This window comes from Diospyros lotus, chromosome 10 (genome assembly GCF_014633365.1).
Source record: "Diospyros lotus cultivar Yz01 chromosome 10, ASM1463336v1, whole genome shotgun sequence".
In the NCBI taxonomy this organism is placed as follows: Eukaryota; Viridiplantae; Streptophyta; class Magnoliopsida; order Ericales; family Ebenaceae; genus Diospyros; species Diospyros lotus.
In genome coordinates this window covers 35,681,577-35,709,567 of record NC_068347.1, presented here as the reverse complement: position 1 = coordinate 35,709,567, position 27,991 = coordinate 35,681,577, and the positions used below count along the sequence as shown (strand labels likewise).

At 40.7% G+C, this 27,991-nt stretch overlaps 1 protein-coding gene across 1 annotated transcript in view; it reads right to left on the bottom strand.

Annotated features, from left to right (window-relative positions):
* LOC127811408 (uncharacterized) overlaps positions 1-27,579 on the bottom strand; it is a 46,609-nt gene extending 19,030 nt beyond the window's left edge. The window contains exons 1-7 of the mRNA XM_052351249.1: positions 27,073-27,579; positions 26,709-26,848; positions 26,448-26,594; positions 26,220-26,310; positions 25,985-26,103; positions 19,098-19,288; positions 18,753-18,963 (exon numbers count right to left, since the gene is read on the bottom strand). Coding sequence (XP_052207209.1) covers positions 18,753-18,963; positions 19,098-19,288; positions 25,985-26,103; positions 26,220-26,310; positions 26,448-26,594; positions 26,709-26,843 — 894 coding nt within the window. The 5' untranslated portion in view covers positions 26,844-26,848; positions 27,073-27,579. The remainder of the gene's footprint in view (positions 1-18,752; positions 18,964-19,097; positions 19,289-25,984; positions 26,104-26,219; positions 26,311-26,447; positions 26,595-26,708; positions 26,849-27,072) is intronic.
* Between the last annotated feature and the right edge of the window lie 412 nt (positions 27,580-27,991).

Below are 27,991 nucleotides of genomic sequence, written 5' to 3'. Positions count from 1 at the left end.
TTCATGGCCATGTTAGGCTATCAACACTTGATAAGGCTAGCACCTGAGTTTCCCCCGAGGGACGAAATAGACCCTATCCTTCAGAGGGACAGGGCTGGTCGAGAGCTGGAGATACAGGAGGAGGAGATTAATCAATGGGGCAGAGAAGAAGGAATATTGGGAAGGGGACCCGGGGCCCGATGAACCATCAACCCTAGGGGTTTCCTCTGTCTAGGATGGAGATTCCAGTGTTCGAAGGGATTAACCCACGGTGGTGGGTAAGGAAATGTGAAAGGTTGTTTAAATGGCATAATGTCCTCGAACAGCAAAAGGTGCCCCTAGCAGCCGCCTACTTCAATGAGGAGGTCGATGCCTAGTATCAAGGAGTGATACGACTAAGGAGGAACCAGACATAGGGGGAGTTCACAGAAACTCTGTGTGGGAGGCTTGGAGAAAGAAGCATGGTTGACATTGTGAAAGAGTTCAATAAGCTCAAACAATCAGGTAGTGTGGAGATGTATCAGAAACGTTTTGAGGAGCCGAGGTTTTACATGATTCAACACAACCCCTATCTAACCGAAGCCTACTTTGTGTCAAGCTACTTGAGTGGCCTCAATGATGAATTAAGGCCAATGGTAAAGGTGCTAAGACCCCAAACTGTGGCCCAAGCATCGAAAGATGCCCAGTTACAGGAATTAGTAGTGGAAGCCTTGTTGAAGAAGCAAAGGCAGCAGACAAAGGGGATGGTGGTAGGAACCCAAAATGGAGGTGGAAGGTATTTTAGCCAGGAAATAGGTAAGGGTAACAGCGGGGTAAAGGGAATTACTGGCCAAAACACAACACCCTCTGGAGATCAATTGAGGGAGTAAAGAAGGTTAGCAGGATTATGCTTCATGTGTGGAGAGAAATACCACCCCGGTCAACCCTACAAAAGGCAAATACCTCGACCTGTAATGGGTTCTCGTGGGAGATGCAAGGGGAGAAATTTGTAATCGATTTGAGGCTGTTATAGGTGGGAGGGAGTGATATGGTTTTGGGGGTGGATTAGATGAAGGAGTAAGCCCTATTAGTTTTGATGGTAACCGCATGGAAGTGTCCTTCTAGAAGGAGGGCAAAAGAATGACCATCACTGGCGGAAGAGAAGCTGGAATGTGTAAGTTGATGACTAGAAAAGGTCTAAGGAGAGTAATGAAGGGGAAGTGGGTTCATGGAGCACAATTCTTTTCAATAGTGGCTAAGGAAGACGCACTCGAGAAACAAAGGGAGTCGGGGCAAACTTACTTGACAGTCAGCAGCCTGGGAGAACCTCCTGATCAGGTAACACATTTGGTATTACTTAATGAATTATTGGTAAAATATGAGGACCTCTTTGTGGAGCCAAGATCCCTACCCCCTAACCGACTGTTTGACCATTCGATTAACCTCAAACCAAATACAGAACCAGTCAACATTAGAGCCTATCGATACCCACCTATCCAAAAGAATGAGATTGAAATGATGGTTAGGGACATGCTCCAACAATCCAGTATCAAGTCAAGCCAAGCCAAAGCCCCTTTGCTTCCCCTGTTTTGTTGGTCAAAAAGAATGATGGAACGTGGCAGTTTTGTGTAGACTATCGCCACTTGAATTCCATAACAATCAAGAATAAATTTCCCATACCCTTGGTAGAAGATCTTTTGGATGAACTCCACAATACCCAATTCTTTTCCAAACTCGATTTGCGCTCGGGTTATCATCAAATTAGGATGAAACCCAGGGATACTCCTAAAACTACATTCAAAACCCACCATGGACATTTCAAATTTTTGGTAATGCCATTTGGGCTTACCAATGCCCCACTTACGAAAATTTAGCTTAGTTTTCTTTGACGATATCCTCATCTATAGCTCCACCTTTGACCAGCACCTGCTGCACTTGCAAACCACCCTAGACATCCTTCGGTCCCACCAATTATTCATTAAGAAATCCAAATGTGAGTTTGGCCAGGGGTAGGTGGAGTATTTGGGGCACATAATCTCTAAGGGAAAGGTGAGCACTGACCCAAAAAAGATCGAGGCAATGGTGTCTTGGCCAAGACCAACAACAGTGAGGGCCTTAAGAGGATTTCTTGGGCTAACAAGTTACTATCGGCAGTTTGTTAAGAATTATGGAGTGATCAGCCGTCCCTTAACCGAGTTGCTGAAAAGGGGAGAATTTAATTGGGGCCCCAAGCCAAAAAAGGCATTTGAAGAGGTGAAGGGGGCCATGAGTCGAGTGTCTAAATTGAAGCTGTCAGATTTTGACAAGCCCTTTACCCTAGAGACTGATGCGAGTGGTACTGGTATTAGGGTTGTGCTAGCACGAGAAGGAAGGCCTATCGCTTTCCTAAGTCAAGTGCTAGTCCCTAGGCATTCCGGGTTAAGCATCTATGAGAAGGAATTCCTGCCGGTCCTAATGGCCGTGGATAAATGGAGGCATTACTTGGAAGGGGGGCAATTTCTCATCAAAACGGACCACGAAAGTCTAAAGTACTTATTGCAACAAAAGCTTCAAACACAGCTTCAACGCAAGGGAATGGCCAAGCTCATGGGATTAGATTACACGATACAATATAGAAAAGGAAAAGAAAACATAGCAGCGAATGCCCTTTCCCGATGCCATGAAGAGGGAAGCCTTGCAACAATCACCGTGGTGACTCCACGGTGGTATGAGGAAGTGATTAGCAGTTATGTTGGAGACCAGAGAATTACGGCCTTGTTGGAAAAACTGACTGTGAGGGAAGAAGAGGTGGAGGGGTATACTTTGAAAGAAGGAATGTTAAGGTTCCAGGGACGTATAGTGATCGGGGACAAGGCTGAACTAAAAAGAAAGATCATGCAGGCCTTGCATGAGTCACCCTTAGAGGGCCATTCGGGTGAACACACTACATATGTGAGGGTTAAGGGAATATTCTACTGGCCAAGGATGAAGGCGGAGGTCAAGGAGTTTGTGCGAGGATGTGATGTATGCAAAAGGTGTAAAACGGAGCTGGTACCCTACCCAGGATTACTGCAACCCCTGCCTATTCCAAAACAAGCCTGGTCAAGTGTGTCGATGAATTTTGCAGACGGATTACCAAGATCAAAGGGCAAGGACAGTGTTTTGGTGGTGGTGGATCGATTTACCAAATTTGCCCACTTTATTGGGTTGTCCCATCCCTATACGACTCAAGAGGTAGCAAGGGTATTCCTAGATCAAGTAGTCAAGTTGCATGGGGTTCCCCAAAATATAATCTCAGATAGAGATAGCATTTTTACCAGTTTGTTATGGCAAGAGTTGATGAAATCATTGGGCACGGACCTAAGGTTATCCACGGCATATCATCCTAACAGATGGTCAAACCGAGAGGGTGAATCAATGTCTTGAAACCTATCTAAGGTGTATATGCCTAATGCGTCCCAAAGAATGGCATAGGTGGTTATCTTTGTGTTAGAGTAGTTTAAATATCATGTTCTTTCTCTCAGCTATATGTATGTTGTTCTTTGTATTTTTAGTTAGCATTTTTAGTTAGCTTATTTCAGTTAGCGGCTACATGTGTGTATCTTGTCATAAGAGGTTGAGCTGTCTATTTAAAGGCAGCTCATCTTCAGAATCAATTTGAGGCTTGATTATTTTTCTATCAGCTGGAAATCTTTCTTTCATTCTCTCTGGTATTATTTCTGCCCTAGTTGTTTCATTACATGGTATCAGAACCGCAATTCGAAATAATCGATGGCCTCCAATCAAGCTCTCAATTATTCATCGTCTCCCTCTCCTCGTTCTTCCTCTTCGTTATCGACTGGATCTCAGTCGGATTTCTCGTCTGTTGCTAAGGCGTTGAATTTCATTCCGATTAAACTCAATTCCATCAATTATATCTTTTGGAAGGCATAAGTTCTTGCTACGGTGCGTGCCTTCGATCTGGTATCGTTTCTCAATAAAATGACACCTCCTATGAAGTTTCTGGCTGCTTCCGATGGTGAAGAAACGGAAGTTAATCCAGCATATTTGAGCTGGATTCGATTCGACCAGCTTCTATTGAGATGGTTGTTCTCAACAATCGATCAAGAGGTCCTTGCTCAGGTGATTCATAGTGAGTCATCGGCTGAGGTATGGAGTATTCCAGAAAATTTGTACTCTCGCCAAACTATAGCCAAATCCTTTCAATTAAAATAGCAGATAAGGTCTATGAAAAATGACTCTCTCTCTATAAATGATTTCATTCTCAAGATTAAAACAGTCGGACACACTTTGGCAGCAATAGATGAACCACTGAATGATAAAGAATTGTTGCTTGCAATTCTTAATGGCTTAGATCAGGAGTATGAGACAGTTGTTAGCCTTATTACATATCAAATGGATGAGATCGATTTGGAAAAGGTACAATATTTGTTATTGATGCATGAACAAAGACTTTCAGTCAAAAACTCCACTGTCAATTTTGATTCGGTCTCTACTATGCACGTAAATGTGGCTTCAATGCCTTCTACTCAAAATTATAATTTTAGTAGCACTCGAGGTGGATCGTCTCAGCGAGGAAATGGATATGATAATAGAGGAGGAGGAAGAGATCGAGGTAGGAATTCAAATAGGAGAATTTACTGTCAGTTGTGTGGTAAGCCAGGCCAATTTGTGGATCGATGTTATCATCAATTTGATAAAACATTCTAGCGGCCATCAAACGCAAATTTTGGCAGATCTGATGGTGGTACTCCAACACAGATTATTACTCAGCCTCAGTTTATGAATCAAACTCCTTCAAGAGCTTACTTGGCCTCCTTTAGTGATTCTAACGGGGTCTACACTAATGATATGGATTCAACACAAGGCACTCACTATGGTAGTTCTTCTAATTCTTTCACACCTGACAACTTTACAGCTTCTCCTTCTCTTCCCGATTCAAACTAGTTTGTTGACTCTGGAGCAACTAATCACATCACCTCCAACCTCAATAACCTCTCTTTACATGCTCCCTACACTGGTGGTGACAAAGTTGTTGTTGGCAATGGTAAGCAACTTCCTATTAATCATGTTGGCACCAGTTATTTGCAGTCTCAACCAAATTTAGCTCTTCCATTATCTAATGTTCTTCATGTTCCTAGTATGAAGAAAAATCTAATTAATGTATCTCGGCTTACTCATGACTATAATGTGGTGGCTGAATTTGAATACAATATTTGTTTGATTAAGGACAAGGCTTCCGGACTGGTGCTGCTTTAGGGACACCTTAAGAATGAGCTTTATCGGTTGACTCCAGCATCTTGTTCTGCTGGTGCCAGCATTCCTGCTTCATCCCTAGACACTTCTTTGGTTTCTTCTGTTTTTCCTTCAAAAGCATATAATAAACTAGCTACATGTACAAGGTCAAACTCATTTTGTCATGAGTTCCCACATGTTGTAAATGTTGTTCAGCATACTCAAATTTGTCAACAATGGCATGATAAGTTGGGACATCCTTCAATGAATGTACTCAGGTCTATATTGAATAAAATGGGAATTTCTTGCTTAGGTTCCAATTTGTCCTTTTGTGATTCTTGTAAGATTGGAAAGTTAAGTTAGCTTCCTTTTTCAAGTCATGACATCACTGCAGTTAAACCCTTGGAATTAATTTATTCTGATCTCTGGGGACCAGCCCCTATTTTGTCTATAGAAGGCTATAGGTACTACATCATCTTTGTTGATGCATACACTCGATATACTTGGATCTACCCCCTAAAGCTTAAATCAGATGCTTTGTCTGCATTTACTATCTTTCATAAGTTTGCAGAACTTCAATACAACACTAAGCTTAAGGCTTTGCAAATTGATAATGGAGGGGAATTTCGAGCTTTCTTACCTTATCTTTGAACTCATGGCATCCAATCTAGATTTACTTGCCCACATACTCATCAACAGAATGGTGTAGCCGAACGTAAACACAAACACATCGCTAAAATGGGGTTAACGTTGTTGTCTCGTGCTTGTATGCCTCTTCAGTTTTGGGTGGAATCTTTTCAAACAGCAGTTCATCTTATTAACTTGCTTCCTTCTTCTTCTCTCAAGTCTTTAACACCATTTGAACTGCTATATAATAAACAACCTAATTACTTCATTCTTCAACCTTTTGGTTGTACTTGTTTTCCCTTTCTTCGTCCATATAATCAACATAAGTTTGATTTTCATTCAGCCAAATGTGTTTTTCTTGGCTATAGTCATACTCAAGCTGGTTACAAGTGCTTGCATCCATCTGGGAGAGTGTATGTGTCTCGGCATGTCCATTTTAATCCTAGTGATTTTCCTTATCCTTCTTTGTTTACTCCTTCTTCAGTGTCTTCATCACCTGTACCTCACGGATATTCTACTGCATTTCTGGAACCTATTTTCACTCGCTCTAATTCTTCATGGTGTCCCTCGGTTGCATCAGCTCCGGTCCCCACACAGTCTAATAGTCAAATAGATGTCTCCTCTCTGTTTGCAAAACACTTACAGCAACTGCCATCTAATCCAGCTTCTACATCTGCCTTTGTGCCATGTCCTGTATCTACCTCCGCACCTCAGTCTAAACCTAAGCCCTCCAAACCTGTTCCTGCTCCCTCTCTTCATCCTATGGTCACCCGATCCAAGTCCAAACAGTTAGTTGCTCCTTCTCCTCATGCCTTAGTGAGTTCTGTTGAACCTCATTCTGTTAGTGAGGCCCTTTTAGACTCACGATGGGTTCAGGCCATGAATGAAGAATATACAGCCTTACAGAAAAATCATACTTGGGATTTGGTTCCTATGTCTAAGGATATGAATCTGGTTGGCTGTAAGTGGGTGTTTAGAGTGAAGTATAATGCAAATGGTTCTATTCTTAAGTACAAATCCAGGCTAGTTGCTAAGGGATTTCATCAAACTCCGAGTGTAGATTATGCTGAAACCTTTAGTCCAGTTGTTAAGGCACCAACCATTCGTGTTTTGTTTGCTTTGGCAGCTACCTATGGTTGGGACATCCAACAAGTTGATGTAAATAATGTTTTTCTCAATGGAGATTTAAATGAAGCAGTGTATATGGTCCAACATGAGGGATTTGTTAATTCTCAATTCCCTACACATGTTTGCAAGTTGCAAAAGTCTTTATATGGGCTTAAGCAGGCTCCTAGAGCCTGGTATATGAAGCTGAGGACAGCGTTACAGTCGTGGGGATTTATTCGTGTTGTATCGGATGCATCTTTGTTTATTAAGAAGACTGCTAGTTGTGTGCTTTATGTGTTGATCTATGTTGATGATAGTCTACTCACTGGTTCTGATAACGATGCACTTAAGTCATGTATTAGAGCTTTGGACACACATTTCGCTCTTAAGACTCTTGGTTCGGTGAACTATTTTTGGGTTTTGAAACTTATAGAGACAGTAGTGGTATCTACTTAACTCAAACTAACATGTTCTTGACTTACTAAAAAAGGCTGCTATGCATGATAGCAAGCCATGTGATACTCCTATGGCTGCTGGAGTTTCTTTAACAGATGAAGGAAAACTATTTTTCAATCCTTCTTTGTATAGAACTCTCATTGGCTCACTGCAATACTTGACATATACTTGCCTGGACATAGCTTTTACAGTTAACAAGCTAAGTCAATTTTTGTCTTGTCCTAAGGTGCAGCATTGGTTGGCTTGTAAGCGTCTTCTTCGATACCTAAAGGGCACAATTGGCTTGGGTTTGGTTTTCTCTCCATCTCAAGATGATTTGTCCTTACAAGTGTACACAGACGCAGACCATGCTGGCTGCAAGGTGACTCGGCGCTCTACCAGTGGCTTTTGTGTTTATTTTGGCAAGAATCTCATTGTTTGGGGTTCCAAGAAACAGACTGTTGTTGCTAGGTCTGTAGGAGAGGCTGAATATCGCACTATTGCCTTGGGTGTGACTGAGTTGATGTGGCTGAAAACATTGTTTCAAGAGCTAGGCTATCCATGTGCTGTTGTTCCTATTGTGTGGAGTGATAACTTAGCTGCCAAAAGCATGTCCGAGAATCCAGTTTTTCATTCTCGAACAAAACATATTGAAGTTGATGTTCATTTTGTTCGCGAGAAAGTGGAGAATGGTGAAGTAGAGGTTAGGTACGTTCCTACAGCTAATCAAGTGGCTGATGTTCTTACAAAAGGACTGCCTAGAGACCGGTTTAAGTTTCTACGCGCAAGTCTTGGTTTGGTATTGTCTCCTATCCATGCTGGTTCTACAGATGCTGCAACATTCTCCACACTTGATCACTCAACTTCTATGGAGTCTAATTTGAGGGGAAGTGTTAGAGTAGTTTAAATATCATGTTCTTTCTCTCAGCTATATGTATGTTGTTCTTTGTATTTTCAGTTAGCGACTGCATGTGTGTATCTTGTCATAAGAGGTTGAGCTGTCTATTTAAAGGCAGCTCATCTTCAGAATCAATTTGAGGCTTAATTATTTTTCTATCAGTTGGAAATCTTTCTTTCATTCTCTCTGATATTATTTCTGCCCTAGCTGTTTCATTACACTTTGGCGCAGTGGTGGTACAACACCACCTTACAATCACTTATTAAAGTAACCCCCTTCAAAGCTCTATTCGGGTACAAGCCACCAGTGCTACAAGCAGTAGGAGGGGGATCAGAGGTAGCCACAATGGAAGAGTACTTACAGAAGAAGAGGGAAGTGACTCAGCAAATGAAACAATAGTTGGCCTCTGCCCAGCACCGCATGAAACACTATGCGGACAAGAAAAGGACAGAAAGGGAGTTTGAGGTTGGAGAAGAGGTGTACCTAAGGCTGAAACAGCCACATCCGAAGTCACTGACACAAGAGAAGACTACCAAGCTTAGCCCCAGGTACTTCGGACCTTTTCCCACAACTGACAAGGTGGGAAGAGTGGTTTACCGATTGCAATTGCCGGCCGACACTCACATCCACCCTGTGTTTCATGTTTCATTACTGAAAAAATCTATTGGGGGGCAACCAGTAAGTCCCACGCTACCCTCTCTACCCAAGGGAAGTGAACAAGCTGTGGAGCCGAAGGCCATACTTGAGAGACGAGTGATCCAGCGAGGAGCAGCTCCCTTAATCCAGGTTTTGGTTAAATGGCAAGGAAACACTACGGATGGCAACACATGGGAATACCTTCCAGATTGCTCAAGAAGTTTCCTCGCGCGGTTAGCTCACTTAATCTTCCTTGAGGACAAGGAAGCATTCTGTTAGGACCCCCATTAAACAAACTTATCAGAGGAGAAAGAAGGAGGGGAAGTGGGTGGGGATCACAAGGGCAACCAAGTAAAATGACCCAAGACTAAAAAAGTCACAAGTTAGTTAGAAGAGAATAATCTAGCATGTGGCTGGAATGAGTGGGAGGAGTAGGTATACAAGGGAGGAGAGAAAGAGAGAGAGGTGTGGAAAATTCTATTGGAGAAGTCATGGGAGAGAAAGGCCCTCTCGAATAGGCCTATTTTGTTTTCTTTCATTGTTTTTGCTACATCCATTGTTGAATCTACTGTAATTGAGGAATTCCTACTGTTTTTGAGTTAAAGTTCAATCAATTGAGTAAGACTTCTATCATTTGGTATCAGAGCCTAGATTCATGGGGATATCTGTTTCTGAGAGAGTGGGTGAGTTAAGAGGGGAGGTTGGAGACTTATCAATAGCAGATAGAAGGACGAATGGAGGGATTGCAAGTTGGGTTGGATTCTATGAGGAATGAATTCCAGAAGCTACATAACATAGAGAAGAACATGACGATGATGTTGGACCAATTCAATTTACTGATAGAGAAGTGGGAGTCACAGGAGAAGGATAGGAAGGGGAAACGAGGAGAGGACAATGTACCCATGGGTTCTTCCTTTACCATGGACGAGACGCCGAGGGGGAGAGAATGGGCAAGAAATGAAGGCGACGTGACCGTTGGCTTCGGAAGGCTGGAGACTAGGGGTCGACGCTTGGAGATGCCCCTATTTGAGGGAGACGACCCTAATGGGTGGGTCTTAGGGTGGAGCGTTACTTTGTCGTGAACCGTTTGGCCGACACAAAGAAAATGAACTCAGCCGCACTCTGTTTTGAAGGGGCCGCTCTCGCCTGGTTTCAATGGGAGTAAAGGCGACGGCGAGTGAGGAGTTGGGAGGAGCTCAAGGCGCTGCTGGTAAGTCGATTCCGATCGACTCAAGAAGGCACAGCGGATGAGAGGTTCCCGCGCTTAGGCAGATTGGGTCCGTTAAGGACTACTGCCTCTGCTTTGAAACGTTGGCTTCGTCCCTTGAAGAGCTGCCAAACGCATTCCTCGAGGGTCATTTTATAAATGGCTTGAGGTCGGATATTCGGGCGGAGATGAGGGTATTGCGGCCAAATAGATTGGAGCAGATGATGGAGCTGGCCCAATAGATCGAGGAGAGGAATCGGGTGGTCCGTGGGGGTTATTTGGGATCAAACCCAACTCGGGTATTAGCCCCTTCCACTCCAACAACAAACCTTCATCCGAAGTGGGCGACAACTAGCACTGCCGCCTCACATCGGCCATCAGCCGTAGGTAAGTGGAGCACTCCCCCTTTCAAGAAGTTGAGTGAGAGTGAGTTGCAGGCCAAACGGGTGAAGGGGTTATGTTTCCGTTGTGACAAGAAATATCCGGTGGGTCATAAATGCAAGAATAAGAAGCTACAAGTAATGGTGATTTATGAGGAGGAAAGGGATGAGGAAGAAGAAGATGTACAGGAGGCTGAAACAAGGGATGAATCAGAGGAAGGGGGAGACCAGGTCAAATTAAGGGAGGTGGTGGAGCTATCCCTTAACTGGGTAGTGGGATTAACCCCTCCACAAACCATGAAAGTAAAAGGGGAAGTGAGGGGACAAGAGGTGGTGGTCTTAATTGATAGTGGGGCTTCCCATAATTTTATAGCAGCTAAATTAGTGCAGAATTTAGGACTAACTAGGACACAAACAAAAGGTTATGGGGTGATTATAGGGTCGGGTATGGCTGTTGGGGGTGTGTAAGGGGGTGGTCTTAAAGCTACAGAATATGGAAATAGTGGAGGATTTTCTGCCATTAGAGCTAGGGAGTTCAGATGTGATCCTCGGAATGAAGTGGTTGGCTTCCCTAGGGGAGACACAAATTGATTGGGGCTCATTGGTGATGAGATTTAAGGCGGGGGGGGGGGCACTGTGACACTGCATGGGGATCCCAACCTTAGTAAGACCTTGGTAACATTGAAATCAATGATGAGGGCGTTCAGGGAAAATGGGGAAGGGGTGCTACTTGAATTGGGCAACTTGATTGCTGTTGAAAACAAGGCTAGAGGGGCAGTTCCAAACAACTTGCAGAAGCTGCTCATGGAGTTCAAACATGTGTTTGGGGAGCCGGGGGGTCTACCCCCGCATCGAAAGCGAGACCATGTGATTACACTACAATTGGGCATACCACCAGTGAATGTTCGGCCATATCGATATCCCCACTTTCAAAAAAATGAGATTGAGAAGCTGGTTAAGGAGATGTTGACAACAGGGCTGATCAGGCCGAGTGTAAGTCCATTTTCTAGCCCGATGTTGTTGGTTAAGAAGAAGGATGGTGGCTAGAGATTTTGCGTTGACTACCGAGCCTTAAACAAGGTAACCATTCCCGACAGATTTCTCATTCCAATTATTGAAGAATTATTGGATGAATTGAATGGGATTGCTGTTTTTTCCAAGTTGGACTTAAAATCGGGGTATCATCAAATACGAATCAGTCTTAAGGACATTCCTAAGACCGCTTTTCGCACACATGAACAACATTATGAATTTTTGGTTATGCCATTTGGGTTAACCAATGCCCTCGCCACATTTCAATCCTTGATGAATGAGATCTTTAAAAAGCAGCTGAGGCAATTTACAACAACAACAACATATCCAGCCTTTATCCCATTATGTAGGGTCGGCTACATGAATTCTAGACTTCCATGTATTTCTGTCTTTTGTCATATCCTCATTTAGATCCATATATTTCATATCAAATTTTAATGTCTCTCCCAAAGTCTTCTTGGGTCTACCTCTACCTCTTTTTGTGACTAATTGTTCCATTTCATCAACTCTCCTCACAGGAGCGTCTCTTAGTCTCCTTCTCACATGACCAAACCATCTTAGTCTAGTCTCTCTCATCTTCTCCTCGATTGGCACTACTCCTACCATATTACGAATAACTTCATTTCTAATTTTATCCTTTCTTGTATGTCCGCACATCCATCTTAACATCCTCATCTCCGCTACACTCGTCTTTTGCTCATGCTGGTATTTGACTGCCCAACATTCTGAGCCATACAGCAAGACTGGTCTTATAGCTGTCCTATAAAATTTTCCTTTCAATTTTAATGGGATTTTACCATCACATAACACCCCCGATGCATTTCTCCATTTTAGCCAACCTGCCTTAATTCTATGTGCGACATCCTCGTGGATTTCTTCATCTTTTTGAATCACTGATCCCAAATATCAAAAATGGTCTTTTCTTTGTAAGATTTGGTCTTCTAATTTTATTATAACATCATCCACTCTTGCATTTTTACTAAATTTGCATTCCATATATTCTGTTTTCTTTCTACTTAATTTAAATCCCTTAGATTCTAAATTGTTTCTCCACAACTCAAGCTTAGTGTTCACTCCTTCTTTTGTTTCATCCACCAACACTATGTCGTCTGCAAATAGCATACACCATGGCACATCTGTCTGAATATCTTTAGTGAGTTCATCCATTACTAGGGCAAATAAGTATGGGCTTAGTGCAGAACCTTAATGCAGTCCTATTGTAGTTGTAAATGGTTCAGTATCCCCTCTGTATGTTTAGACCCTTGTCTTTACACCATGATACATGTCCTTAAGGGCTTGTATATAGGCTATTTTGACTCATTTCTTCTCTAAAACCCTCCATAATACTTCTCTAGGAACCCTATCATAGGCCTTTTCTAGATCTATAAACACCATATGTAGGTCATTCTGATGATCTCGATACCTTTCCATTAGACGCCTCAATAAATATATAGCTTTCATTGTTGACCTACCAGGCATGAAACCAAACTGATTTTCTGACACCTTTGTTTCCTTTCTGAGCCTATGCTCTATTACTCTCTCCCAGAATTTTATGGTATGACTCATTAACTTAATTCCTCTATAGTTTTCACAATTTTGAACATCTCCTTTGTTCTTGTATATAGGAACCAAAGTACTCTTCCTCCACTCATCTGGCATCTTTTTGATTTAAGGATGGCATTAAATAGTTGCGTTAGCCAGGAGATGCCCTCTTCTCCCATGCATTTCCATGCTTCTATTGGTATATTATCTGGTCCCACTGCCTTATGATTTTTCATCTTTTTTAATGCTTGCCTTATTTCATTTGAACTTATGCGTCGATAGAATGTATAGCTCACATTCCCTTCGGAGTTACTAAGATGTCCCAACCTAACTCTTGTGTCACCACTATCATTGAATAATTTTGTGAAATACTCCTTCCATCTCTCCTTAATTGCTCCCTCATTTACTAAAACATTTTGATTGTCATCTTTTATGCATTTCACTTGATTTAAATCCCGTGTTTTTCTTTCTCTTGCTTTAGCTAATTTATATATATCCCTTTCTCCATCTTTTGTATCAAGTCGTTTATATAGATTCTCATATGCTTTTGACCTTGCTTCACTAACAGTTCTTTTTGCTGCCTTTTTTGCTTCTTTATAATTTTTTTGATTTTCTTCATTGTTGCATTGATATACCGCCTTATAGCAAGTTTTCTTATTTTTAATTTTCAATTATACCTCTTCATTCCACCACCAAGACTCCTTAAGGTTAGGGACTCTACCATTTGTCTCTCCAAGGACTACCTTTGCCGTGCTTCTCAGAGCATTAGCCATTTCTTTCCACATTTGGTTTGTCTGTCTTTCTCCATTTCATTCCCTTCTACCCCTTAATTTTTCTTTGAAGATTAGTTGTTTCTCCCCTTTTAAATTCCACCACCTGATTCTTAGATTTTGTTTTATGTGATTTTTTCTCTTCCAATTTCTTACTTGGACGTCAAGTACTAGAAGTCTATGTTGAGTAGTCAAACACTCTCCCGGTATCACCTTACAATTCCTACAACATAACCGATCCTCTTGTCTCATGAGGAAGTAATCTATTTGGGTGCTTGAGGTGATATTTTTATATGTGATTAAGTGTTCGTCCCGTTTTTTGAACCTAGTATTGGTTATAATGAGCCCATATGCCATAACAAAATCTAGGATAGATTTACCCTCATTATTAATTTTCCCGAATCCATACCCTCCATGTACCTCTCTATATCCGTTTCCATCTCTACCCACGTGCCCATTTAAGTCACCTCCTATAATCACTTTCTCTCCTCTTGGTATCATTTGTATGAGTCCCTCTAGGTCCTCCCAGAATTTTGCTTTTATCTCATCACCTAACCCCGCTTGTGGTGCATATGTACTAAAGATATTCATAGTCATTCTTCCTAAACTAATCTTCACTATAATAATCCTATCCCCTATTCTCTTTACATCCACTACCTCATCTATTAAGCTTTTATCCATAATAATCCCCACTCCATTTTTCGCTCGATCAGTTCCTGTGTACCATATTTTATATCCAGCTTCTGATAAAATTTTTGCTTTTTTCCCTACCCATCTCGTCTCTTGAAGGCACATAATATTAATTTTTCTCCTAATCATCACATCCACCACTTCCATAGCTTTGCCTGTTAATGTTCCTATGTTCCATGACCCAATCCTTAATCTATGATTTTGTTTTTGGCCTTGACTTTGGATTTGATTTTGTTTTTGGCCTTGACTTTGAATTTGATTTTGTTTTTGATTTTGGTTTTGGTTTTGATTTTGATTTTGATTTTGATTTTGGTTTTGATTTTGATTTTGGACTAGCTTCTTTACCCACATCCGTCCAAGCAAATGCGGGAACCCTTGCTCATTTATCACTACATCCGGGCGCCGATGCAGCGGCCCTAGCTCACTTGTCACTACACGGGGGCAGTGTAGCGCGTCGCTATGAAGGGTTACGCACACGCCCAAACGATTTTTCATAATTTGTCTAGAGCAGCTGAGGCAATTTGTTTTGGTATTTTTTGATGACACTTTGGTTTATAGCAAGGATATGGCTAAGCACAAGGAACATTTGAAGTGCGTTTTGGGGCTGTTAGCAGTGCATCAGCTGTATGCTAATGCCAAGAAGTGTTAGTTTGGGCAGCGGAAGATTGAGTGCTTGGGACACGTCATTTCTCACGAAGGGGTGGCTGCGAATAACTCAAAAATTAAGGCAGTCATGGATTGGCCTAATCCTAAGTCCTTACGGGAGCTTTGGGGATTCTTGGGTCTTACGGAGTATTATCGGAGGTTTGTGAAGAATTATGGATAGCTAGCATGGCCATTGACAGACCGCCTTCGAAAGGGGAATTTTTTTTAGATGAATTAGCAGAACATGCCTTTCAATCTCTTAAAGGAGTGATGATCGAACTGTCGGTGTTGGCCTCACCAAATTTTTCCAAGGAGTTCGTGGTAGAGACTGATGCATCCGGGCATGGGTTGGAAGTTGTTTTGATGCAGGAGCAGCGACCTATAGCTTTTTTCAGCCATTCCCTAAATTCCAAAGGTCGACAAAGGTCCGTATATGAGAGAGAGCTGATAGCGATGGTATTTGCGGTGAGAAAGTGGAGACAAAATTTGATTGGGAGGAAATTTGTTATTCGGACAGACCAACGAACCTTAAAGTTTTTAATAGAACAAAGGAAGATCAGTCCGGAGTGCCAAAAATGGGTCATGAAGTTGATGGGATATGATTGTGAGATTCAATATCGACCCAGGTTGGAGAATTGGGCAGCGAATGCCCTTTCACGTCCTATAAAAGGATCTCTTCGAACGTGTTTTGGGTGGGGATGAAGAGGGATATTCAACAGTATGTTAGTGATTGCCCTGTGTGCCAACAAAATAAATATGAAGCATTATCACTTGGTGGGTTGCTACAGCCGCTTCCAGTTCCAAGCCAAATCTGGGAGGATGCGTCTATGGATTTCATTGAAGGGCTGCCAAGGTCAGGGGGGGAGGATACAATATTGGTAGTGGTTGACCGGTTAAGCAAATACGAACATTTCCTTGCTGTAAAACACCCATTCATAGCAGCAAACATAGCAAGGATTTTTGTGAAGGAGGTTGTCAGGTTACATGGGGTTCCAAACTTTATTGTCTCCGATAGGGATAAAATTTTTGTTAGTCATTTTTGGAAAGAGTTGTTTCAATTGCAAGGCACTAAATTGAACAGGAGTAGCCCCTACCGCCCACAATCCGATGGTTAAACGGAGGTCCTAAACTGAACCTTGGAGACCTATCTTCGTTGTTTCTGCTCGTCCAAACCTAAGGCGTGGTGCAGCTGGTTGCCATGGGCTGAATATTGGTACAATACTTCCTTTCATACATCCTCAAAATTATCTCTGTTCCAGATTGTCTATGGGCGTGAACCTCCCCCATAATTGAGATTTGAGAGGGGTACTACACAATTTCAGCAATAGAACAACAGTTGTTGGAACGGGACTCCATTCTTGATGAATTAAAGTCCCAATTGTTAAGGCTCAAGTTCGGATGAAAGAGTTAGCAGATAGGAAGCGGCGAGATGTGCAGTTTAACGTGGGAGATATGGTTTATGTAAAAATTCGGCCCTATCGACAAGAGAGATTGGCAAAGAGATTGAATGAGAAGTTATCACCAAGGTTCAATGGGCCTTTTCCAGTGGAGAAGAGGATCGGGAATGTGGCCTACAAGCTATCCTTACCCCTTTCTAGTGCTATCCATCCCGTGTTCCACATGTCACAGCTGCACAAGGCGAAAGGAGCAATTAGAGAAACCCTCGAAATCCCTGATCAACTTTCAGCTGAGCTGGAAATGAAAGTGACTCTGGAATTTCTATTGAGAATAAGGCCAGACACAAGGAAAAATCTAAGGAACCTTGATGTCCTTATTCAATGGAAGGGGTTGCCCCCATTGGTAGCAACCTGGGAGCCATACCATCAGATTCTTCTTCAATTTCCAGAATTTCACCTTGAGGACAAGGTGCGACTTATGGGTTAGAGTATTGTTAGGACCCCCATTAAACAAACTTATCAGAGAAGAAAGGAGGAGGGGAAAAGGGTGGGGACCACAGGGGGCAACCAAGTAAAATGACCCAAGGCTAAAAAAGTCACAAGTTAGTTAGAAGAGAATAATCTAGCATGTGGCTGGAACGAGTGGGAGGAGTAGGTATATAAGGGAGGAGAGAAAGAGAGAGAGGTGTGGAAAATTCTGTTAGAGAAGTCGTGGGAGAGAGAGGCCCTCTCGAATAGGCCTATTTTGTTTTCTTTCATTGTTTTCGCTACATCCATTGTTGAAGCTACTGTAATTGAGGAATTCCTACAATTTTTTAGTTAAAGTTCAATCAATTGAGTAGGAGTTCTATCACATTCAAGAGGGGAGCATTGTCACGGAGGTAGTCTATTAAGAGTCGTTTCTTTAAATTTTTGCTAGTTAAGATCTTCAATTGTATGTTTTCATTTAGGCTGTAACCTTAGAGTGCTAGGTGGTCTAGTAAGTTGGTTAGAATCAAAGTTGTTATGCAGTTAGGGGTGAGGGCCCACCTGTCAGGGGAATATACCCTCCAACGGCCTTATAAAGGTGCCTCCCGTGCGATGGAGAGGTCATGCTAAAAATTAAGAAGATTCTATTCTATTCTCTCTCTCTCTCTCTCTCTCTCTCTCCGTCTATCTCTCTCTCTCCCCTCCAAATTCCTTGTTGTTCTTCTTTCTGACGACTCCATTATCAAGTGGAGGTCTGAATTTCTCTATCAATCCCCTCGGGTTAGTGGTAAGGCTGCAGTAGTCACAACAGGGTTGTGACATCCAGTCCTCACGTTTTTTAAACAAGAATAAATTATTCGCAAGTATCAGAATAAGGAGATATAGCATAGAAGCAACAGTATCCTCCCAAAAGGAAACTAAATCACAGGCAATGAAGACTGAACTAGCAAATGAGCTTCAAAATAAACCAACAGGCAACATATAATTGCCACTCAATTGCCTCAACTTAAGTTGTGGCTCATCTAAACATTTCCATCATCTACCCCATCAAATTTACATATCACCAAAACATGAGATTTTATATTAGTGAACCACAACATTAAACTATTAAATTCAACTTCAATCAAATAAGGGGAAACAAAAGGCTCATCTCCAGTACCTAAGAAAAGAGCCAACTTTGTTAGATATGATTGCATCGCCTTTTGTGCAATATATCTGGAAAATACAAGCATTTTTCCTTCAAACTACCAAGATATCTATAAATAACCTTGTCTTTGATTTTTAAGATGTATGAGACAACCAGTAAAAAGATTGAGATTACTCATCACCATGTTTGTGAGGACTTTTTCTCAATTTGCCTTGCAGAATGGGGTCTGCTTCCCAATGACGTTTCTGAATCTCATTGGTAAGTCCCAAATGAGGCAAGAACTGAATTCAAGCATATGAAAACCTTTGTATACATATTAACTTGATATTACAAACACAATGACTATTAATAACAAAATAATAATAATAATAATAATCTTAAGAGGAACAGGATTGAGTATATATCTTCATGGTGAATGCGATTTAATTTACAGCAAAAACTACAAAAGCCAATATCAAAATATCATTTCAAGAACTGATCAACAGAGGAAACTACAAAATATCATTTAGAATACACATCTTTGGTAGGGCTCAAATACTGTCACATCACCAAAAGTCAGAATTTGCTAAGGTATAAAAGATAAGGTTATATATACATGCCTTAGTTCCTTTCTTCAAATTACAGCCTCGTAAGTAGCCATATAATGTCACATTTCTATCACACTTATTGTCCACATGCACCCTTTCTGGGGGTGTGATATCTTCGAAACGGTCTACCAAGATGTATGGATGGGAAACTCGCCATGACAAATGATGAAACTTCATAACAGAAATGAACCTTGCAAGATTGTGAACCTCGCGTTTATGATACCTGTTCGCTCAAAAAAATAAAAAAAAAAATTGCATGATAAATTTAATGAGTACCCTTCACTAGGTTTTGATTATTTTCACAGAAGACAATGAAGGAGACATGGAACACAGTAAAGCCCATGGTCATTCACTTACTTCCCATGAATAAGACCAGATAAATAGAATAGTTTAGCTCCATCATATATTTCAGTCCAGAATCGATGCTTGAGGCGCTGCTTTGTTTTCTTAAGTTTCTTTACATCTTTGAACTTATCAAGGTGTGTAAGAACTCCCATAATTTTAGGGAATCCATGAACTTGCAAAATATTAAGGAACTCGAAAGTTTCCTGCAAAAGGAAAATATGCAATTACACCAATTTATTTTAGAAAAGTAAAACTGCAGAGTGAGATCAAGAACAAAGTACATAAATTATAAATAAGTTCTGAATACAACAATCACATAAGAATATGTAACTTTGACGGAAAACTTAAATAGACAGTGTTGATATGTTTGCCTCGAGTTATCCTAGAAGATCAGTGAAGACAATGGCTTATATCAGCTAAGGTTTAGATAGGCAGATGAAAATGATACCCTAAATGTGATTAGTAAAAGTTTGGGGGTTAAAACTGTAATTATCTAATTCCAATTAGTTACATTGGGATGTCTACCCCTATTATAAATAGAGGGCGAGGGGTAGTCGGTGGTGTGGGTTCTCATTTTCTGTTGTAACGAGTACTGTTTTGTTCTGAGAGAAAGGCTAGTGTTTTTGAGATATAGCTTTGTAATCTTGGGAAGCGAAGGTTTGATGTACTCAGGAATAGAAGGAAGGGAACTAGCTGTTGTACTGATCGTTCTTTCTGAATAAAGAAGACTGCTTGAGGGGTGTTTGACTGCTGGATGTAGGGTTGCAACATTTGCAATCTGAACCAGGATAAATTCGGCTTCTTGTGGTTTGATTTTTGGTTTTTCTGTCTAAATTTGTGAATTCTTTAAATTCTGTTTGTATTAACAATTCTTTCTGTTGATCCAAGAGTGGGAAGAGTGTTTGAAATAGATTAGTTCATCTAAATTCGCCTAAACTAGCAAGTCTAAAACAACAATCTGGTATCGGAGCCTTCCCCTAGGATCAAGAAAAAGCTTTCTTTTCATTTTCTTGGTGTCCATTTGTCTTAATAGTATCAAGAATGGCTGCAACAAGATACGATATAGAAAAATTCGATGGCCAGAATTATTTCGGCCTTTGGAGGATAAAAATGAAAGCTCTACTAGGGAACTTAGGACTGGAAGAGGCTTTAGATGAAGAAAAGGCAATACCCAACACTTGTACGGAAGAACAGAAAACGGAAATAAGTAAACAGAGGAAAGAAATCAATAAAAAGGCATTCAATACTTTCATTCTAAGTCTAGGAGACAAGGTGCTGCAGGAAGTCTCCAAAATGACTACCATGGAAGCCCTTTGGAAGAGACTAGAGACCTTATACTTGACCAAAACTTCGTCTCGGTTATTCTTGAAAACCAAGTTTTTCTCATTTAAAATGGGAGAAGATCAGAAACTACACGATCATATAGACGAGTTTAACAAACTATGTCTAGAACTTGAAAACATAGATATCAAATATGACGATGAGGAAAAAGCTCTAGTTCTTTTGCATTCTTTGCCTAAATCCTATGAAACTTTTGTTGATATTCTAAAACATGGGAGAGACAAACTGTCTCTAGAAGATGTTGTAGGAGCCTTAAACTCCAAATAATTACAACAGAAGGTTGAAGGCAATAATTCTATGAGTGATGCTCTTGCTGTTAGGTCAAAACCAGAGAAGAGAAAAGGGGAATTTCAGGGTAAAAGAAATGCTGAAATATCATCTTCAATTTGTGAATTTGATTATGACAGTGCTGATGCACTGGTTATATCCAATACCGAGAATAGGCAAGTTTGGGTGTTAGATTCCGATTGTTCCTTTCATATGACTCCACATAGGGATCAGTGCCTAAACTATAGGGACATTAATGGTGGTAAAGTATTGTTAGGAAATAACCAAGAGTGTAAAATCAAAGGGATTGGGGATGTTAAAATTAAAATGCATGATGGAACAGTGAGAATATTGCCGGATGTTAGATATGTTCCAGATTTAAAGAGAAACCTTATATCTCTTGGAGAATTAGATAAAAATGGTTACTCCTATAGAGGAGTTGGTGGAGTCCTTAAGGTAACTAGAGGCTCTCTCATATGCATGAAGGCAATCCTTCAAAATGGCATATATGTACTGCAAGCATCCACAGTTGGTGGAGAGGTAGCAGTAGGAGAGGATAAATCCTATCAGCAGACTAGGTTATGGCATTATAGGATGGCTCACATTAGTGAGCAAGGACTTAAGGAATTGGCTAAACAAGGGATTGTAGGTGCTGGAAATGTAACAGCCTTAGATAAATGTGAAACATGCATTTTTGAAAATTCAGCTAAAGTAAAATTCCCTAGGAATGCTATCCACTCCACTAAGGCCCCCTTTAGAATACATTCATTCTGATCTGTGGGGCCCTTCCCAAGCCTTATCTCATGGTGGAGCTAGGTATTTCTTGTCAATATTGATGATTATTCTAGAATGGTTTGGGTTTATGTATTGAAATCAAAGGATAACACTTTTCAAACATTTAAAACCTGGAAGACTATGATAGAAAATCATAAAGATAGCAAAAATAAAATCATTAGGACTAATAATGGGTTGGAATTTTGCAATAAGGATTTTACCCACCTATGTAATCAAAATAATATCCTTAGACATCTTTTAGTTCCAGGGAATCCCAAATAGAATGGTCTAGCTGAAAGATGAACAGGACTCTATTAGAGAGGGTTAGGTGCAAGATAATCCATGCTAGACTATCTAAATCCTTTTGGGTAAAAGCGGTTACAACGGCAACCTATGTGATTAATAGGTCCCCATCCGCAACTATAGGGTTTAAAACCCCCTATGAAATGTGGATAGGTCATAAACCTAATATAGACCATGCAAGGGTGTTTAGATGTATTGCTTATGCTCATTTTAAGCAAGGTAAGTTAGATCCAAGAGCCATTAGGTGTCTGGTTATAGGATACCCGGAAGGGGTTAAGGGATATAAATTATGGAGCCTAGATCCGGATATGCCTAAGACATTTGTGAATAGAGATGTTACAATTGATGAAAGGTCTACTATAAAAGATTTTGAGGAAAAGGTAAAATCAAAGGATGCTAGAAAAGCCAAGGCAGTTGATGTAGAACTATAAGAAGAAACCAGTGATCGAGGTTTAGATAATTCCCCAAATCAAGAGTTAGAACACCAAGAGGATTATGATGAATTCTCCCCTAGTCAGTAGGAGGAATATGAAGCATCCTCTTCTGGGTAGCAAGAGGATTATGAAGAATCCTCTAGGTCAGAAAATCCCCTTGATCCAGAGAGGTATAACGTTGTTAGGGATAGACAAAGGAGGGTTTCAAGGCCTCCTGTGAGATACGAATAATTTGATTTAATGTTTTATGCGTTGTCAAATGCAGGATCTGAAATAGAGGAAGAGCCCCTATCATATGATGAAGTAGTGAAATCAAAGGACTCTCAAAAATGGTAGGAAGCCATGGAGTCTGAGATGGACTCTCTTAAAAGGAATAAGACTTGGATACTGGTAGATAAACCCTTAGGAAAGAGGGTGGTTAGTTGTAAGTGATTGTTTAAGATTAAGGAAGGTGTTGGAAAAGAGGATAAGCCTAGGTATTGAAACAAGTCTTGGAAAGATTAAAGACTTGAATAATATTAATTAAACTCATGTGAGAGTTTATATACAGCTTAGAATCCTTATCTTTCTCCTAGAAAATAGGAGAAGATTTAGAATACCTATCTCCTAAACAATAGGAAAGCTATCTCCTAAAACTTAGGAATTAAAAACAACTTTGTAACATGATTTTACACTATATAAATTTAACATTATCTACTCTAATTTATCTATATCTACTAGATTCCTTCTTTAGCTGAAAGCCTTCTTGTCTTCGGCTTCTTAATTTCGTCCAACAGGTATAAGCCTAGGCTAGTGGCTAGAGGGTTTACCCAAGTGCCCGGTATAGACTTTAATGAGGTATTCTCACCCGCGAGGCATACCTCAATAAGGATCCTACTTGCAATAACAGCCCAATTAGACTTAATTCTAGAACAAATGGATGTCACTACAACCTTTCTACATGGAGACTTAGAGGAAAACATTCTAATGGAACAGCCTAAGGGGTTTGAGGTTAGAGGGAAGAGAGAGCAAGTGTGCTTGCTTAAGAAATCTCTCTACGGCTTAAAACAGTCACCTAGGCAATAGTATAAGAAGTTTGACTCTTTTATGTTGTCCCAAGGTTTTAAGAGGAGTTCCAATGATTGTTGTGTGTATCATGTGCCAGGGAATATATCTATATATCTTCTCCTATATGTAGATGATATGTTGATTGCTAGTCAATAAGCCATAGAAATCGAGAATCTTAAGTTGAGATTAAGGTCAGTGTTTGAGATGAAAGAATTAGGAGAAGCCAAGAAGATATTGGGCATAGAAATCAGAAGGAATAGACAGCAAAGGCAGCTGTTTTTATCTCAGAAATCTTATCTAAGCAAGCTGGTTAGAAGATTTAATATGTGTGATGCAAAAGATGTCTCAATTCCTTTTGCACAACACTTCGAGTTATCCCATGAGCAGTCCCCTAAAGATGGAATAGACATTAAGGAAATGAGTAAGATCCCTTACTCTAATGTGATTGAGAGCCTAATGTACAGCATGGTCTGTACAAGGCCAGATTTGGCTCATGCTATGAGTGTCTCTAGCAGGTTTATGGCCAATCCGGGTAAAGCTCATTGGAATGTTATCAAATGGAGACCTTTAGGTATGTTAAAGGAACACTAGGCATGGCTTTGGCTTATGGTGGAGTTAAAATGGAAGGAAATCCTTGCATCCGAGAGTTCACAGATGCAGATTTTGCTGCTGATATGGATAAGAAAAGATCCTCAACGGGTTATGTCTTTCAGCTTTGGGGTTCTACCATTAACTAGAAAACTAACCTACAACCGGTGGTGGCGTTATCCACCACCGAAGCTGAGTATATTGCATTAACAGAAGCAATTAAAGAGGGTCTTTGGCTTAAAGGAATTATTAGTGAACTCCTAGGTAGAGATGTCAAGGTTAAGTTGATGTGTGATAGCCAAAGTGCTATTCATTTGGCTAAAAATCCATCCCACCATGAAAGAACTAAACATATAGATGTTAGGTATCATTTCATTAGAGAAATCCTTGATAAGGAAGAAATAAACCTAATAAAAGTTGCAGGAGAAGAGAATGCGGCTGATATGTTTACCAAAGTTATTCCTTGTTAGAGTATCTCACAGCTCTCCACTTTATTCTCTCAACTCAACCAGCTTCCTATCTAACCCAAGAATACACTGATAACAGAAAACATAAAGGAATAACACAATCACACAACAAACAGCAAGATTTATCCTGGTTCGGTCTTGAAATCCAAGACCTACATCCAGACTGCTAGGCACCACTGAAATCCACTATCTTGAAACACCCAAGGGATGATTACAACGAGAACTTAATCCCTCCCGCCCATATACACTGAAAGCTATAGGGAAACTAGGGAATACAAGCTAAGAACCAGCCACTCCCAACCTCTCGCACTCAAACCCCAAAATAAGAAAGTAAACCGGAAGCAACACTTCTCGATTTCTGGCGCACTAAGACTTCTCTGAAGACTCCAACCACAACCCCTATTTATAGGATATAGGGGAGCGGATTACATGAACTTAAAGATAAAACTAACTAACAATCGCCTAATAGACTAACAAACTTTAAAACCAGCTGCCACCTTCTAGAAACATACCTTCTAGAAGAACAATTAAATCTAACACTATATCAGGAAATAAAATATGCAGCAATACAAAGTACATGATTACATTTAATCTAATCTAATACAAATGTTACAACATTCCTAAATCTAAATCGCAGGATTGTTTAAATATTCTTACTGTTTGTTGTGTTTGAGTAGTCAAGTATGCTATGTATTCTCAGAGGAGAGCAAGATCAGTCTATCGGGTGGAGAAAACTCAAGGCAAATGGTGGAGTATTGTTGATATGTTTGCCTCAAGTTATCCTAGAAGATCAGTGAAGACAGTGGCTTATATCGGCTAAGGTTTAAATAGGCAGTTAGAAATGATACCCTAAATGTGATTAGTAAAAGTTTGGGGGTTAAATTGTAATTATCTAATTCCAGTTAGTTACATTGGGATGTTCATCCCTATTGTAAATAGAGGGCGAGGGGTAGCCGGTGGTGTGGGTTCTCATTTTCTGTTGTAACGAGTATTGTTTCGCTCTAAGAGAAAGGCTAGTGTTTTTGAGAGATAGTTCTGTAATCTTGAGGAGTGAAGGTTTGATGTACTCGGGAATAGAAGGAAGGGAACTAGTTGTTGTACTGATCGTTCTTTCTGAATAAAGAAGATTGTTCGAGGGGTGTTTTGACTGCTAGATGTAGGGTTGCAACATTTGCAATCCAAACCAGGATAAATTCTGTTTCTTGTGGTTTGATTTTTGGTTTTTGTCTAAATTTGTGAATTCTTTAAATTCTGTTTGTATTAACAATTTTTGTTGATCCGTGAGTGGGAAAAGTATTTGAAAGAGGTTAGTTCATCTAAATTTTCCTAAACTAGTGAGTCTAAAACAACAGACAGCATAGTGGAAGTGACAACTCTCCAGCAAAACAAGAATAAAAGGGTGTTTGTCCCTAGTGTGCACGAAACCTCACTCCTACTTGGCAAATAAGCTATTTCTACAATCTGAACCTGTGACCTTCTGATCACAAGCAAGCAACCTTACCATTGCAATTGAGGTTCACCCTCCCCCATACGCACAACAATAGAATAGGATATTTCCAAAATTACTCAAAATAACATAAAGCTATGTATAAATTGATCTTGTGAATGATAATATTTCTGAATGGAAATTATGTGAATGGAACGAGTGCAAAGAAACATAAAGGAAACCAAATCGCACCATTTCAAAACCAGAACTTGCATTTATGAGAAGCAGTGCCAGATCAGCAAACTTCGCAGCATCAATCATGCCATTTATATCATTCGGGCACTCCACAAATTGTATCCGCCTTTGCTTCCCTGAACAAGAAATTTGGAAAGAAAAATCCAAAAAAAAACAAGTAATCAACAACGGTAAACCTAGCAATACAGCAGTTCTAGGAAAATGAAATGTGAAAAAGAAGAAGCATATTCACCTGACACAACAGTAAGGGGTCCTCGAACATCTGGTAGATTATGTTTAGTATAATGTTTAACAAGACATTTTATAAGAAGAGACTTCCCGACCTAGAGATTATGTCATCGTTAATACTTCAATCTTGGCATATTAGTCTGCACGTAAATGTGCGAGAGTGTATGTGTGTGTGTGTGCGCGCTTATATATTAAGATGCCAAATATCTCGGAAGATTTATATAGTTTTTACCTCAGGAGGGCCCTGCACAACCACGACATAAGGTGCAGGTTCTCCAGTGGAACGGTCAATGGTGGGAACATGAAGCCTGCGCTGCTCTTTCTCTGAAGCCCGAGATTGCAAGCGTTTGGCTTTCACTGACGAACTAAAAGCAAAAGCCTAGAGTGCAAATACATAAGCATTCATTCAGTATAGATGAGAGCGTGTACCTACATATGCGTATGAATGTGTCCGTGTATAAACAGAGAAGAAGAGAAGGGCAAAAAAATAAACCTTGGGGTTGTGCTGCTGCTGGCGGTCTTGGTCGGATTTAGCCGCCTTCTTCTTCTTCTTGTCCGAGGAAGGACCGGAATGGCGAGAACGGTGGGACTTGTGTGATTGGTCCTGGCTACCGCTGTCTATCGCCATGATAACTGGTAACACAGCACAAAAATCCGAATCAGAGCTGAAACTCTAAAATCCCAGGGCAATTCGCGGCATTACTACTGGAGAATAACACGATTTGCTTGTTGTGCAATGCCGCTAGGGTTTTGTTCAAAAGTGGGCCACACAGAAGAAGAATGAAGACCAAAGAAAGGAATTATGTAATTAGAGGAAGAAACCGATTGATATAGCTATTTTTTTTTTTTTTTATTACCAATGTAATCAGTGAGAACACGACCGTTGGAGAAGCGGCCGACCGGTGTGCCGGGAAAAGCGAATCCGTATGGTTCTTTCCAGGAGGCGGCGGATGGTTTGGGACAGTTGCCAGTGTCAGCGAAGGAGTCTCCGAACACAAAAAGCTTCACAGCACCATGGTGGTGACGGCGTTGCTGCTTCTCGCGGGCGGCTTCTGATACGCCGAGCGACGGAGCGAGCTAGAGGGAGAAGGGCTTCCAGATTTATGGGCCCCTAAAAATAACAGAATTTTGGGCCCTGAGACAACCGCCTCTTGGGCCTCACTGTAGGTCCGGCCTGGGAAGAGGAGGTGGCGGCTCGAGAAGCCCTATTAGTTTATCAATCCTAATCACAGAAGAAAATATCGATTGAAAGGAAGACCAAAGCATATGCAGGGCAGTGATATCAGAAGAAAAGGGTTTGAAGCAAGCAGCAGCAGGGATTTGAACAAGCGAGCGAATCGATCCTACCAGATGATCGTGTGCGTTGATTGATTGATTTCTGTAATTGGAATGGAAGGAGATTGAACTGAACGACGAGGGTTTCGAACAGCGCAAAAGGAAAGGGTTTTTAGGGGTTTTGTTGATTATTATTTTTAAATTAAATTAAATTTCATATATATAGGATCCAACAAAAGAGCCCCAACTCCAAGCCCGCCCAACCAAATTGATAAGAAAAGGCCCCCACGGCCACATTTGTCTCAACAAGCATAGGCGGGCCGGGCTAACCCACTTACATTCTTGGACTGGCAAGCCCCAAGTCTATAAGTTATCCATCCATTGTTGTACTAATTCATCGCCCCAAAAGAAATTAGTCAAAAATTATCAGAATTAAAAAATAGTATGAAAAATCCCAAATTTTAAACCCGTGATGAGTTTAGGGTTTTACCCTAAATTCAC